The 13,402-nt window shown below is 42.7% G+C and overlaps 1 protein-coding gene across 2 annotated transcripts in view; it reads left to right on the top strand.

Moving 5' to 3' along the window:
* Positions 1 to 13,402, top strand: part of stxbp3 (syntaxin binding protein 3) — a 45,370-nt gene that overhangs the window by 6,779 nt on the left and 25,189 nt on the right. For both annotated transcript variants that reach the window (XM_008115041.3, XM_003223598.4), the window contains exons 2-4: positions 7,923 to 7,972; positions 10,538 to 10,619; positions 13,192 to 13,268. In XM_008115041.3, coding sequence (XP_008113248.2) covers positions 7,923 to 7,972; positions 10,538 to 10,619; positions 13,192 to 13,268 — 209 coding nt within the window. The remainder of the gene's footprint in view (positions 1 to 7,922; positions 7,973 to 10,537; positions 10,620 to 13,191; positions 13,269 to 13,402) is intronic.

Below are 13,402 nucleotides of genomic sequence, written 5' to 3'. Positions count from 1 at the left end.
TGTCCTTAACAGAAGTTGTACAGTGATATTGAAAATGAAACTTTTAAAAATTGAGAAGATGACAACAGAAGTAGAAGGTGGGGAATTTCCAGCAGTGCTTGTTGGTTTTTTTCAGCTGAAGGTGGTAATTGTACAGTTCTTCAGATGTTGTTGAAGTAGTATGCCAAAAAGCCCTGGTAAATCTTGATAATGGTTATTTATTTCGTATCAAAAGCATTGCATAATAAATAAGTTTAAAAGCAATAAAATAAAGGAATCACAAACACCTAAATAGTTTCAGACCAAAAGTGGACAACAGCAGTCGCATTGTCCATAGCTTTAAACAACACGTTCTCCATGCATGATGCAGGGCATTGTGGGCAAGCATACATATGAGGAGTTGTTTGTTCTGCTCCACAGTCACACAAGGTGGAGGATTCCTCCAGGGAGTGCCATCTTGCTAGGTTGTCTTTTGATCTGCCCACTCCACTTTTAAACATTTTTTGATAATGGTCAGGAGTATAGAGAATTACAATGCAACATTATATGGGAAATTATATATAATTATTCCCCCTGTGTTATGTGTTTCATTTTTTTCACTTTAAATATGCATAGGAATAAGGTCTCATAGTACATATTTATTATAATAGGTGCAAATACATGCATGCAAATAACATTCATTTGAACAAATGCATAGAAATATAAGTAGATGGTTATTTTGCAGTTTTGGATTGCTGTTGTACATACCTTAATTCTGGATATGCAGCAGTGTCAGGGTAAATGAACACCTTGTCTGCAACACCTTTTGCTTTTGCTTACAGTAATTTGTGAAGACAGATACTGAATCTGGCATTTAGATGTGCTCAAAATTATATGTACATTTTTTCCCGTTATCAGATCAACTGAATAATTTAAGGATTGTTTCTTTAATTTGTGTATTAGTTTTTTATTCATTCAGTAGATCTGGGCTACTAGTTCAGAATTTACAGTTATCAGAATCTAAATGTCAATGGAGTGTTCTGTGGTTCAGTGAGGGGTTTTTAAGGATTGGGCCTGTTTCAGACTTAACACAAATATATGTAAATAAATTGCAGGAAATCTTTCTAGGTTTACAAAAAAATCTCTTTCTCCCATATTCTTTGTTTGATTTAAACCAGAGTTTGTTTTTGTGTAAACTAGCAAGTTGTATGGTGTGATGACTCATGGGCCATGTAGTCCCGTTCTGACAGTTTGACTCCGCCTCCTTAAGCACCAATTAACCTAGGCCAGAATGTCTACCGGAGCCGGGCCGGGAGACCAACCACTCAGCTACACCATCACCAAGGATGAAGTGGACAGAATCCGTGATATGCTCCATACGCAAGAGGGAGAAATACGGGGCTTGAAGGAACGCGGAACCCGTCTCCCTGCCCTGGCGTTGCCAACCAAGTTTTCTGGAGAAGCTTCCAAGGTTCATGTTTTCCGTCGACAATGCCAGGCATACCTAGAAGCCCGTCAGGCCGAGTTTCCTCAAGAAGACATCAAGGTGGCGTGGATTTACAGTCTCCTAGACGGCCCAGCGGCCAATTGGGCCACGGCGCTGTTCGATGAAACCTCCCCACACCTAAGTTCCGCGCAAAACTTCCTGAATCACCTTAAGGCGACTTGGGAGATCGAGGACAATTTAGAGGCGGCCGGCCACAAACTCCGGCGCCTTTCTCAAGGGGACAGGCCCTTGTCCCAGTACATAGCCGAGTTCCGAGTGCTGGCTCAAAGCGCCGGTTGGAATGACATAGCCCTCAGAGGACAGTTTCGGGAGGGTCTCAACATCGAGATGTTGGAAGAAATCTCCAAGGTGGATCCTCCGAACTCTCTTGAAAGACTTATTGACCAATGTTTACGAGCCGAAGTCATGCTTGCCAACAGGAAACAATGGCTCCGAGGCCAGAGTGGGAGAGCTGGGGCAAAACCTCCCGCTCCCGCCGGCGTCCAACCACGTCCAGTGTGGAGACCCCCGCCACCAGCCCCATACCCCAGAGAAAGCGGGGAGGTGCCAATGCAATTGGGCAATGTGCGCCCCAGGTTAGACGTTGCCGAGAAGGCCCGCCGCCAACGTTTAAACCTCTGTTGGTACTGCGGAGACGGGGGCCACTTTGCCAGAGAGTGCCCAGCCAAAAGAAAGCCCGCCGCTCGTTTGGCGGCGGCGTCCTCCGTGGAGTCGGAGACGGCCGAGGCGGCTGGCGCAAAGCCGGCGGGGGAAGCCAACGACCGGGCGTAGAGAGGCTCGCCAACCCGGTCAAAAACCCCACTCAAGAGCCGTCAACCGGGGTCCTATTTCTCCTAGTGGTCACCTTGTGGTCAGCGAAAAAAGGACCCGTCATGATCCACGCCATGATAGACTCAGGAGCAACAAACAATTTCATTGATAGAGAGTATGCCGACTCTCTGGGATTACAATATCACGATTTCAAGAACGCCCGGGTGGTACAAGCCATAGATGGCCGCCCCCTAAAGACAGGTCCAGTAAGCCAATGGACTGAACCCACCAGAATGTGGATAAGGGAACATATGGAAGAGATTTCCTTCTTTGTTACCGAGGTTCCTCGTTTCCCTGTGATTCTAGGGATCCCATGGCTGACACTCCATGACCCCAGCATCTCTTGGACCAACAGAGAACTGCAGTTTGCTTCCAAATATTGCCAAAACCATTGTCTTGTAGCCAAGGTCTGCCATGCCACAGACGCTGAATCCATCATCACCTTGCCCAAGAAATACTCAGACTTTTGGGATGTTTTCAATGAGAAGGAAGCCGAGAAACTGCCCCCGCATAGGCCTTATGATTGTGCCATTGACTTGGTGGAGGGGGCCCCGATCCCGCGAGGACACCTCTACTCCCTGACTGAACCAGAGCAAGAAGAGAGTTCATAGAGTCAAACCTCCGCAAGGGGTTCATCAGACCCTCTCAATCCCCAGCCGCTTCCCCAGTGATGTTTGTGAAAAAGAAGTCAGGGGACCTACGCTTGGTGGTGGACTATAGAGCATTGAACAATATCACTAAGCAGAACCGCTATCCCCTGCCTTTGATCTCGGACCTATTAGACCGGCTTCGAGGGGCCAAGGTTTACACCAAGCTGGATCTTCGGGGGGCTTATAATCTAGTTCGCATCAGGGAGGGGGACGAGTGGAAAACCGCCTTCCAGACTAAATTCGGATTATTCGAGTCCCTGGTCATGAATTTCGGTTTATGTGGAGCTCCCGCAACGTTCCAGCATTTTGTCAATGATATCTTTCAGGATTATCTAGATCGGTTCTTGATCATCTACTTGGACGATTTTTTGGTGTTTTCTAGATCACAATCAGAACATGAGAACCACGTCAGAATGGTGTTACAACGATTGCGGGATCATGGACTTTATGCCAAGCTGGAAAAATGCGCTTTTGATCTACAAGAGGTAGATTTCCTGGGATACCGTGTCTCGCCACTAGGGCTCTCCATGGACCCGGCAAAGGTTTCAGCAGTATTGGAATGGCGGGCGCCAACCAACAAGAAAGAGGTGCAGCGTTTCTTGGGGTTCGCGAACTATTACCGCAAGTTCATTCCAGACTTTGCCCGCTGGTCTGATCCAATCACCAGCTGCATCCGTGGGAAACAGCCTTTCCGCTGGACGGAGCAAGCAGAGAAAGGGTTCCAGCAACTAAAGAAATTATTCACGTCCCAGCCAATCCTTCAGCACCCAGATCCTAAAACCCCTTTTGTTGTGCAGGCTGACGCCTCCGATGTGGCAATTGGGGCTGTACTCTTGCAACCAGTGGGAGATCATCTTCACCCTTGTGCTTTTTACTCCCGTCAACTAACAGCCCCAGAGAGAAATTACACTATTTGGGAAAAGGAACTTTTGGCCATAAAGGCAGCCTTTGAAACTTGGAGATATTGGTTAGAAGGGGTCAAATTTCCCATTGAGGTCCATACTGATCATCGGAATCTAGAACATCTAAGAACTGCCTGCAAGTTAAATCAGAGGCAGCAGCGCTGGGCTTTATTCTTTGAGCGTTTTGACTTCCAGATCCATTATGTAACCCCAGCTCAGACCAAGCAAGCAGATGCTCTATCACGGAAACCAGAATATGCTGCAGGGCGCAGAGAGACCTTTGAATCCCAATTGCTGCAGCCCGAGAACTTTGCCACGCTCACAGTGGGGAACACCAAATCCACTCCAATTGAATCTACTTCCTCTACTCCAGGGCCCTTTTGTGCTCAGGAAATCAGGGCCAGTCAACAGGCGGATGCCTGGGCTCGAGATCAACTTCGCCAAGGACTACATTTTCCCTTCTCGCTTAAGGATGGGTTGCTTTGCTATAGAAATCACGTCTACATCCCTCCAGGACCGGGCAGGGAAAAGGCACTTCGTCTGTGTCATGACTGCAAGCCAGCAGGGCATTTCGGATTATTTAAAACCATGCATTTGATCCTAAGAGATTTCTGGTGGCCCAAGATCCGCAAGGATGTGGAAAAATATGTCAATACCTGCCCGGTATGCCAGCGTTCCAAGACAAGAAAGGAGAAGCCCTCAGGGCTACTGCATCCCCTTCCTACTCCATCTCGTCCATGGGAAATAATTTCTGCAGATTTTATCACTGACCTACCACCTTCCCTTGGATTCACCACGATCCTAGTGGTGGTGGACCTTTTTACCAAGTTAGCCCATTTCATTCCCAGCGATGGCCTCCCCACGGCCAAAGAGACTGCAGATTTATTCCTTCAGCATGTTTTCAGATTACATGGTTTGCCCAAGAGTTTGGTCACAGACCGTGGGTCTCAATTCACCTCTCGTTTCTGGAAAGCACTACAAAAACTATTGGGCATAGACTCTCGTTTATCTTCGGCTCACCATCCCCAAACGGATGGGCAAACTGAGCGCACCAATGCCACTTTGGAACAATACCTTCGCTGTTATGTAAACTATCAGCAGGACAATTGGGCTTCCCTGTTGCCGCTGTCGGAGTTTGCCTACAACAATGGTGTCCAGGCTTCAACTAAAGAAACCCCGTTCTTTGCAAACTACGGCTTCCATCCACGTTTCTTTCCTGCTGTCATTGAAACCTCAGAAGTTCCCGCAGCAGAGGACTGGCTGCAAGAACTCACAGCGGTGCAACAACTTTTGCTCCAGCAACTAGACCAAGCCAAGGAGGACTATAAACGCCACGCTGACAATCATCGCCAGCCGGGCCCCGAAATCAAGGTAGGAGAACGGGTTCTTCTGTCCACTCGCTTTTTGCCCTCCCACCGCCCTTGCCGGAAGCTAGATGCCCGTTCCATTGGTCCCTATCCAGTGGTGGCGCAACTTAACCCCGTGACTTTCAAACTTCAACTTCCGCGCTCTATGCGCATTCATCCAGTGTTTCATCGCTCCCTGCTCCTTCCGGCGGATGGTGTGCGCCCTGATGCAGACCGGCCGGCCCCCACTCCTGTTTTGGTGGATGGGGAGGAGGAATTCGAGGTTCAGGACATTTTGGATTCTCGCTTTCACCGCCGCCGCCTTCAGTATCTTATTGACTGGGTAGGTTTTGGCCCCGAAGAACGCTCTTGGGAAGACGCTTCCACAGTCCATGCCCCCGATTTAGCCCGCCGCTTCCACCAGGCCTATCCCGCCAAGCCGCGGCCCCGCACCTCGGGAAGAGAGCCCATTTTGGAGAGGGGCCTTGAGGAGGGGGATAGTGTGATGACTCATGGGCCATGTAGTCCCGTTCCTAGCACTGTTGTGACAGATGAAGAGGAAAACTTAGGTTTCCCACCGTTTCAGCCAGAATTGGAGCTTTTTCAGCCAGAATTGGAGCCCTTGCACCTGCAGGAGATTTGCCTTCCAGAAGTCTGCCAAACAAGCCTTGAGCCGAAATCTCCCCCATTTTCTCGCCGTGATTATTATAAACAACAGAAAGGCGCTCAGGAGGCGTCTCGCAGGAGCGCTAGGATTGCTGCCAGGCATTCAGCTGATTAAGCCTGCTTCCCATGGGAAACTTTAGGGAGTCATGCATCTGGACACAGAGAATGGCTTTCGGTTCTGGTTCCCCAGAGAATTGTTCTTTGGCGGGAAAACGAGACCCTATTTAGGTGTTTTGCCCACGTAGGAATCTTGCGGAGTCAATTCGTCAGCTTCGGGAGTAGGTCGTGTGTGGACTACGCTACTCCCGCTTCAAGTCCTTTGCTCCCGTTTCCAGCCTTGCCTTGCTTCCCAGGACCTTGCCTTGCTCCACGGACCTTGCCTTGCTTTCCGGACCTCGCCACGAATTTACCACGGATCCTGTTCTTGCTCCTCGTTTCTTGTTGCCTTGAATTAAGCCTAGTGTTCCAAGAATCAAGTTTACTTCCTAGCCTTGCTTAAGTTTCATGGACTAAAGGACCTTGTCATCTCCCCTCACTTTGCTTGGCAAAGTGAGTGTTTCGGTTACTGGATTACAACTTTGGACCTTAATATTTCATATTGGACATTGCATCTTTGGACTAATTTTGACCTTTCCTGAAAGGTCTACTTCTGGACTATTTTCTACACTTGTTTTTATTAACTTTATATATTTCCACAATAAAGATATTAGATAGATTCTGGCCTCTGTGTATGGTTATTGGTGCTCTGCAGCCTGGGTCCTGACATATGGTTACTGTGAAAGCTAAACTCCTTGTGTTGGCTTTAATGGCAGATTATGATTACAGGGGACCTTGATTTGCTTCAAAGTCAGGCTGGGGAGAAGGTTCTTCCTCATCCTAACTTCAGGCTCAAATGAAGCTGCCAGAGTTTGAAACCAATGAGCTTGTGTTTGTTGCTTTATTGCTCCATTCTTTTGTGCTGAAGATCTCATTTTCATGTACAGTTACAAATGTCCGACTTACCTACAACTCATAGTTAAGAACAGTTTTTTAAAATCATGTCAGAAGTTACTTGTGAACATACTGCATGTCGCTTTTGGTGTGAGAAAATTGGCTGTCTACAGAGACGTTACCCAGGGGATGCCTGGATGTGTTACTATCCTGCTGGGAGGCTTCTCTTATGTCCCCGCAAGCTAGAGCTGACAGATGGGAGCTCACCCCTTCTCATGGATTTGAACCGGCAACCTTCAGGTCAGCAGTCCAGCTGGCACAAGAATTTAACCCATTGTGCCACTGCAGCTCCTAGAACGGGGTGAGACAACAGGAAGTGAGAGGAATCTACCCCTAGGAAGGGAAATTCACTCCTGAAAAGAGTTATCATGGGGAAAAGGTGTCTCACTGAAGCTTTATCACCAATCCTTGTTTCCACAGCAAGCCAAATTTTACAAAATTCAGTTGCCACAGGGACAGAATGTGAGGTGAAATCTTCTGAACAGGGGCACAGACAGCAAAACAAACATAACTGGAGGGTTAACCCTACCGATGTTATCTAAAACCAACACATACACATATATTTTTGGCTGGAGATACTCTTTAAACTGTACCTGTTCCAACTTACATACAGATTCAACTTAAGAACAAGCCTACAGATCATACTTTGTCTGTAACTTGGGGACTGCCTGTATTAGAGTTCAGTTTCTTTTATTAGGCATTGCTTAACAAAGCATTGCGTAAGAATATTTTGGAGTAGTTCGGAACCCGAAATACTCCAAAATCGTCTATATGGTAGCTGAGATAAGATGCTTTCAGGTGGTTCAATGCACATTGATAAAATACTGTGTATAAAAGTATGTTAAGGCTATGTTTATAAGCTGATATGAAGCAGAAAAGAATTTCATGGTTAGACTTCAGTTCCCATCTCCAAAAGATCTCATTATGTACATGCAAATATTCTAAAATCCTAAAAAAAACCTGTGAAATTCAAAAGTCATCTAGTTCCAAGCATTTTGGATAAGGCATACTCAATCTGTATGAGGCTCTCAGCAAGCTCAGACAGTCATATTTTTTATTATATTTGTATTTTAACTCGGAATTTATTTTTCAGAGCTGAAAACATCAGTATTTGATGACTGCAGAAAAGAAGAAGAATGGAAGGTGAGATTAATATTTGTATTAACCTCTAGTGGTTTATCACTCCTTTAAATGGTATGCTATGTGAATATTAATTTAGAATAAGTGCCACAATGTAGCCTGGTTTCAAAAGTGTTTTGTCTGTCCTGTTTGAAAGGAACGCATTAGAATTATACAGATTCTTTTTAGAAAACCAAAATGACTAAACTAGTTTCAGCCATGCTTTTAATTCTACTACATATACAGTTGGTCCTCTACATTTACAGGGTTAGGGATGCAGAACCCCTGCAGAAGTAAAGACAAACAAACAAAAACCAGAAAGAGGAAAGGGGTTTTAAACCTGGATGTTGCTTCAATGGAGGATGGAAGCAACTGAGGAAAGAGTTTCAAATGTAGGTGTTGTTTTGATGGGAGGGGGCAATAGAAGAAGGATGAAGTCTGGATGTTTTTTCAATGGAAAGGAGGGGAGATGAGGGCCAAAGTAACAGGAAGGAGTTTCAAATCTTGGTGTTGCTCTGGTTGGGAGAGGAGTAACCACTGAAGGAGTTTCAAACCTGGGTGTCACAGACAGAACGCCACCAAATAAAGTTCAACACAGTTTATTAAAGTAACAGCACTAAAAATGCCCGTAAGAAACAAAGGACTAGGCAAACACTTGCCTTCAATGTGAAAAGATACAAAAAGACTCCGCTGGTACTAAAAGTGGTTCAAAAGATAAACCGGATTAAACAGAAGTTTAATCCGGGTTAAACCAAAAATGCTTACTTCAGCCTGGCAATTTAAACAAACAAAAGTTGATAAACAAAGGTTCAATGAAACACAAATAACTGGCAGCAGATTCCTCTCTGCTACTAAAAAGCTACAATTGAGTAACTAAAGTTGTTACTCCTCCGTGCAACGAGCGAAATCCGGATCCAGGCGCATCAATCAGGGTAGTAACGGTCAGCAGGGTCCCAATCCGGTCCGAGGTCGAAAGCCAGGTACAGATGTCTTTAGTTCACAAGTTCCACCGATAGCCACAGAAGGGAGGTCCGGGATCGTAGTCAGTCAGTCAGTCCAGCGTCAATCCAGAGTAGGCAATTAATGTCCGTCAAAAAGACGACGGAGGTCCAAGCTATCGAGATTGAACACAAGTTGCACAGGAAAAGCCCACACAGTTCCTCCCGCCCAATGTCCTTGGTAACTTATGTATTCAGCAAACGAATCACACCCGTCTTCAGGAATTTCCCAACAAGAGCCCAAGCGTTCGTCCAGATTACCTTGCCCAACGCAATTAGCCATTGATTCTAGACCCCATTTTATGCCAGTTCATAACTCCTCATCGCTGTCAGCTGCTATCCTAATTCCAGGTGCCTCCTCCTCATCATCCTCATCAGAGCTAAAACACCTTTGACTACGCCCCACAGCATCCCCAGCTGTGGATCCCGTTCCATCCCTCCAGCCCGTCCACGGGTCCGATCCTGCAACCCGCCAATCGCCTCCCACACTATCATTGCCGGTGACACCCAAATCCTCCCTCACACGAGTCCATTCCATGTCATCCTCCTCTGAGCTAACCATCTCTTCCTCCATTCCCTCGGTAAAACCCTCAAAGGAGTCTTCGTCTGTTGGTTCTGCAAATAAGTCCCGGAGCCGTTTCCTTTCTCGCTCCTCAAGAGAGTCTGACTCCCGAGGAGTCTTACGACCTCGTCTCCCAGTATCGGAGCCATAAGGCTCAACCATAACACTGGGTGTTGGCTTTGATGGGAAAATGGAAGGGGAACAAGGAAGGAAGGAGTTTAAAATCTTGACGAGGCTTAGATGAGAAAGTAGGGTAAGGATTCCGGGTTTGCTTCTGTTGGAAAGGCAGCAGTGCAGAAAAATTGGTGTAAGGAGATGGAGCTAGCTATTGTTTAATAGCTATAAACTTGAAAATAATCCAATTCATTAAACTGAAACTTGTGAATGTAGAGAGTCAACTGTACGCTTAAAATGCACATTTCTTCTATTTCAGTAAAACTTGTTAAAATTTAAAAGTTTTGGCACCTTAAGACTTTGACCAGGTAAATTGTAAGCTCTTTTGATATTACTTCATAGTTCAGTGTCAAAGGAAAACATGAATCATATAGGTCTGAGAACAAAATTCCTAGATTTTATTATGCATCTACATAGTGCACTAATTTTATATGGGAAGTTTCATCTGAAAACAGTAAATTCCCCCTTGCAAAGAGTTCAGTGGGCAAATATTATGTAATTATTTAAAATATATAAGTGAATCAAGAAGAATATATGTTCAGAGTTGAATGAACTTTTGGTTTTATATGCGTTCAAGTCAACTCCACCATAATGGTAATAAGATTTATCTGGAGGAGAACTGATGTTGCCTTCCTAGAGCAGAGAGCATGTAAATGTGCATACAAAGTGGATTTTTTTAATACACACAGAGCATACTGATTTTCTGTTTCTGTGTAAATATATATACTAGTAGTTAGTTACAACATTGCAATTAAATTTACCCACAACTGGGCACACTAAGCCAGCTGGATAAAACAGTGTACTATTGGAATGTATTGTTTAAAGTGCTACTTTTCCTGTTTCTTTTATATAAAGATAATTCTTCTAGATGACTTTACCACAAAGCTTCTATCATCATGTGGTAAAATGACAGACTTATTAGCAGAAGGGATCACTGGTAAGTTCCTAATAAGCAATCTTTCATAATAATGAAAACTCTGAGAATTCATTTTGCCAACTCATATACTTGCAGAGAATATCCACTGGAAACTTTGTTTTAATCTCAAAGCCGCTTTGAGTCTCTTTTGTGGAGAGAAAAAGCGGGGTATAAGTGAACATAATAATTTACCAACACATATGATTGGTGAACTTAAATGCCATTAACAGTTATTTCCAAATAGAAGGTATGAATGTGTAAAGATATGTAATCATAAAGTTATATCACAGTTTATTGGGTTGGTGGGGATGCTCCCCTATTTTAGGTACTAGTTGATTTTGTCTCATTTCTTCGCTCAGGTCTCTTCTGCACAGCTCTTAAAATCCAGATTATCTGTTTTGAATTGGATTATCCGGCAGTGTAGACTCCGATAATCCAGTTCAAAGCAGATACTGTGGATTATCTTCCTTGATATTCTGGGTTATATGGCTGTATGGAAGATCCCAATGTTAGTGAGATCTGCATAGCTCCATTCCATACCTAGTATCTTTCTATTTTTATTTGAGACATTGAATGTTTTCCTTTTTTTATGTGTGTAAACCGCCCTGAGTCCCTTCAAGGAGATAGGGCGGTCTAGAAGTAAAGTTGTTTATTATTATTATTATTATTATTATTATTATTATTATTATTACTATTATTACTATTTCTTGGCTTCATTTCACAAGAAGTATGATATAGCTGCTGTTGTCATATATGTATAAAAATACCAAAAGGGCTGATAAAACTGAATTGTGCCATTCATTTTTTATTGAGCACTAGCTTCTTATTGGGTAGGATATTTATTTATTTATTTATTTACTACATTTATATCCCGCTCTTCTCACCCCAAAGGGGACTCAGAGCGGCTTACAAATTATATGTACATACAATATATTATATTATTAGCATAGCACAATGTTAGCATTAAATTACTATGTTGTACTATATCACTGTACGGTAATATTATTAGTAATATTACATGTAATATAAATATATAATTAATATTAGTATATTGTATTATTTAGTATTGTATTACATTATAATATTATATAATTTATAGTATATATATAAAGAGAGATTTAGAGTCTCTCTTTCAGATGAAATGTCAGAGGTCCTCATGTTTAGGGTATAGTTCCCATTCTTAGAATGATGTTCTTCCTTCCTACACTCGCGAAGCAATGTAGACAGACCGCTGTATGCAGTGATCTGAAATATGACTGTTGTAGACAAATGAGATTTGCGTAAAAAAGAAAAAGAAAAAAGGGGGTGTTTGCTCACACTGCAGAAGATTTCGTGTTTATGCTTCTTTAGTGTTCCATTGACTAACAAATGCATTCTGAATTCATTGCCTTTCTGTATAAAAGGATGGGCCCTGGAAAATGAAAAACTTGGCAGAAGATAGTTCTAGCTTCTTCACTGTCTATTGTGCCTAAAAGCTTTAGCTACTCTGATACAGGTTTTTTTTTACCAGTCTGGTGCTTTCTAGATCTGCTTCTTTTTTCTCTCCAAAGAGAGTGGTGCATACAGTTTTATCCGCGCTATAAAGCTTTAGAAATATCTGGGGCATTCAGTGATTTTTCAGTGTCATCTGTCTAATGCTTTGCAGTTTTGCTAAAGCGTAACAAACCAGATAATTCTGATTTCCAACAATATATAGGAAAACGGCATATGAACAAAATTAATGCTTTTTCATGAAGCATTTTCTCTTATAAGTAGTAGGAGCAGGTCTTTCCAATCTTAGTATTTAACAAAATGTTTTTTTCCTATTTCAGCTCTTATTGTTCAAGGGAATAACTTCTAGTTTATGTTTTGGCTATCAATGTGCCACCTTTCTCTGACCGTATTGAAGGTCTTGCTCAGCTAGGTTATAAGCCTAATTAAATTGTGTTGATCTAGCTGCTAAATGTCTAGTTAATGGAGGATTTGCAATCTGATTATAGAAGCTGAATCAACCATGTGATTTTTAGTGAGTTGATAGTTCTATTAGCAATCCTTCCAAATGAGTAAAAATAATTTCATAGGCAGTCTAATGTCTTTATTTTTAGAAAGTAATTATGTGAATTGTAGCAGGCATCTTCCCAGAAGATGCATTTCCTGGATGTGTAAGAAAAGGGGGGACATACATTTTATAGATTTTTTTGTAATCTAAAGTTCTGTGGGTTCATTTATTTTAAAACTGTTATTTCAATATATGCTTAATTAGAGATGTTTGGTTTTTTAAATAAATTATTCTAATTGATGAAATAATGTAGCCCTAATTATTAGTGTTGTATTTTTTTTGTTTTCCACAAAATATTTTGAATTAATATAGAAATCATTTTCCTGTTATTGACTATGTTTTACAAGATGTTTTACTTCACAGTTATGTTTTGAACTGAATTTATTTGGTAGTCATGAACGATCTATGTTATTATATTTGGAAAGGCAGGATAGAAATCTAACAGATCCAGCTTGCAAATGGGATTTGCCTTTTAGCAACTGATAAAAAGGTTTGTTGCAAATGTAGATATATCATATATGCTAAGTGTTTTCTAATTGGCACTTACTTTTGTAGTTGTGGAGAATGTTTACAAAAACCGTGAGCCAGTCCCTCACATGAAAGCCATTTATCTTATCACACCTACAACACAGGTGAGTTTTCTAAAGAAAATAACATATTGGGCTGAATTCCATTCTCCTCTTGTAAACAATTATCTGATCATAAAGAACATGCACGTTATTGGTACACCAATAATACAATAATGTGTGCATGTAGAAGAAACATT

This window comes from Anolis carolinensis, chromosome 4, assembly GCF_035594765.1.
Source record: "Anolis carolinensis isolate JA03-04 chromosome 4, rAnoCar3.1.pri, whole genome shotgun sequence".
NCBI classification, from domain to species: Eukaryota; Metazoa; Chordata; class Lepidosauria; order Squamata; family Dactyloidae; genus Anolis; species Anolis carolinensis.
This window is presented reverse-complemented; position numbering and strand designations above follow the sequence as displayed.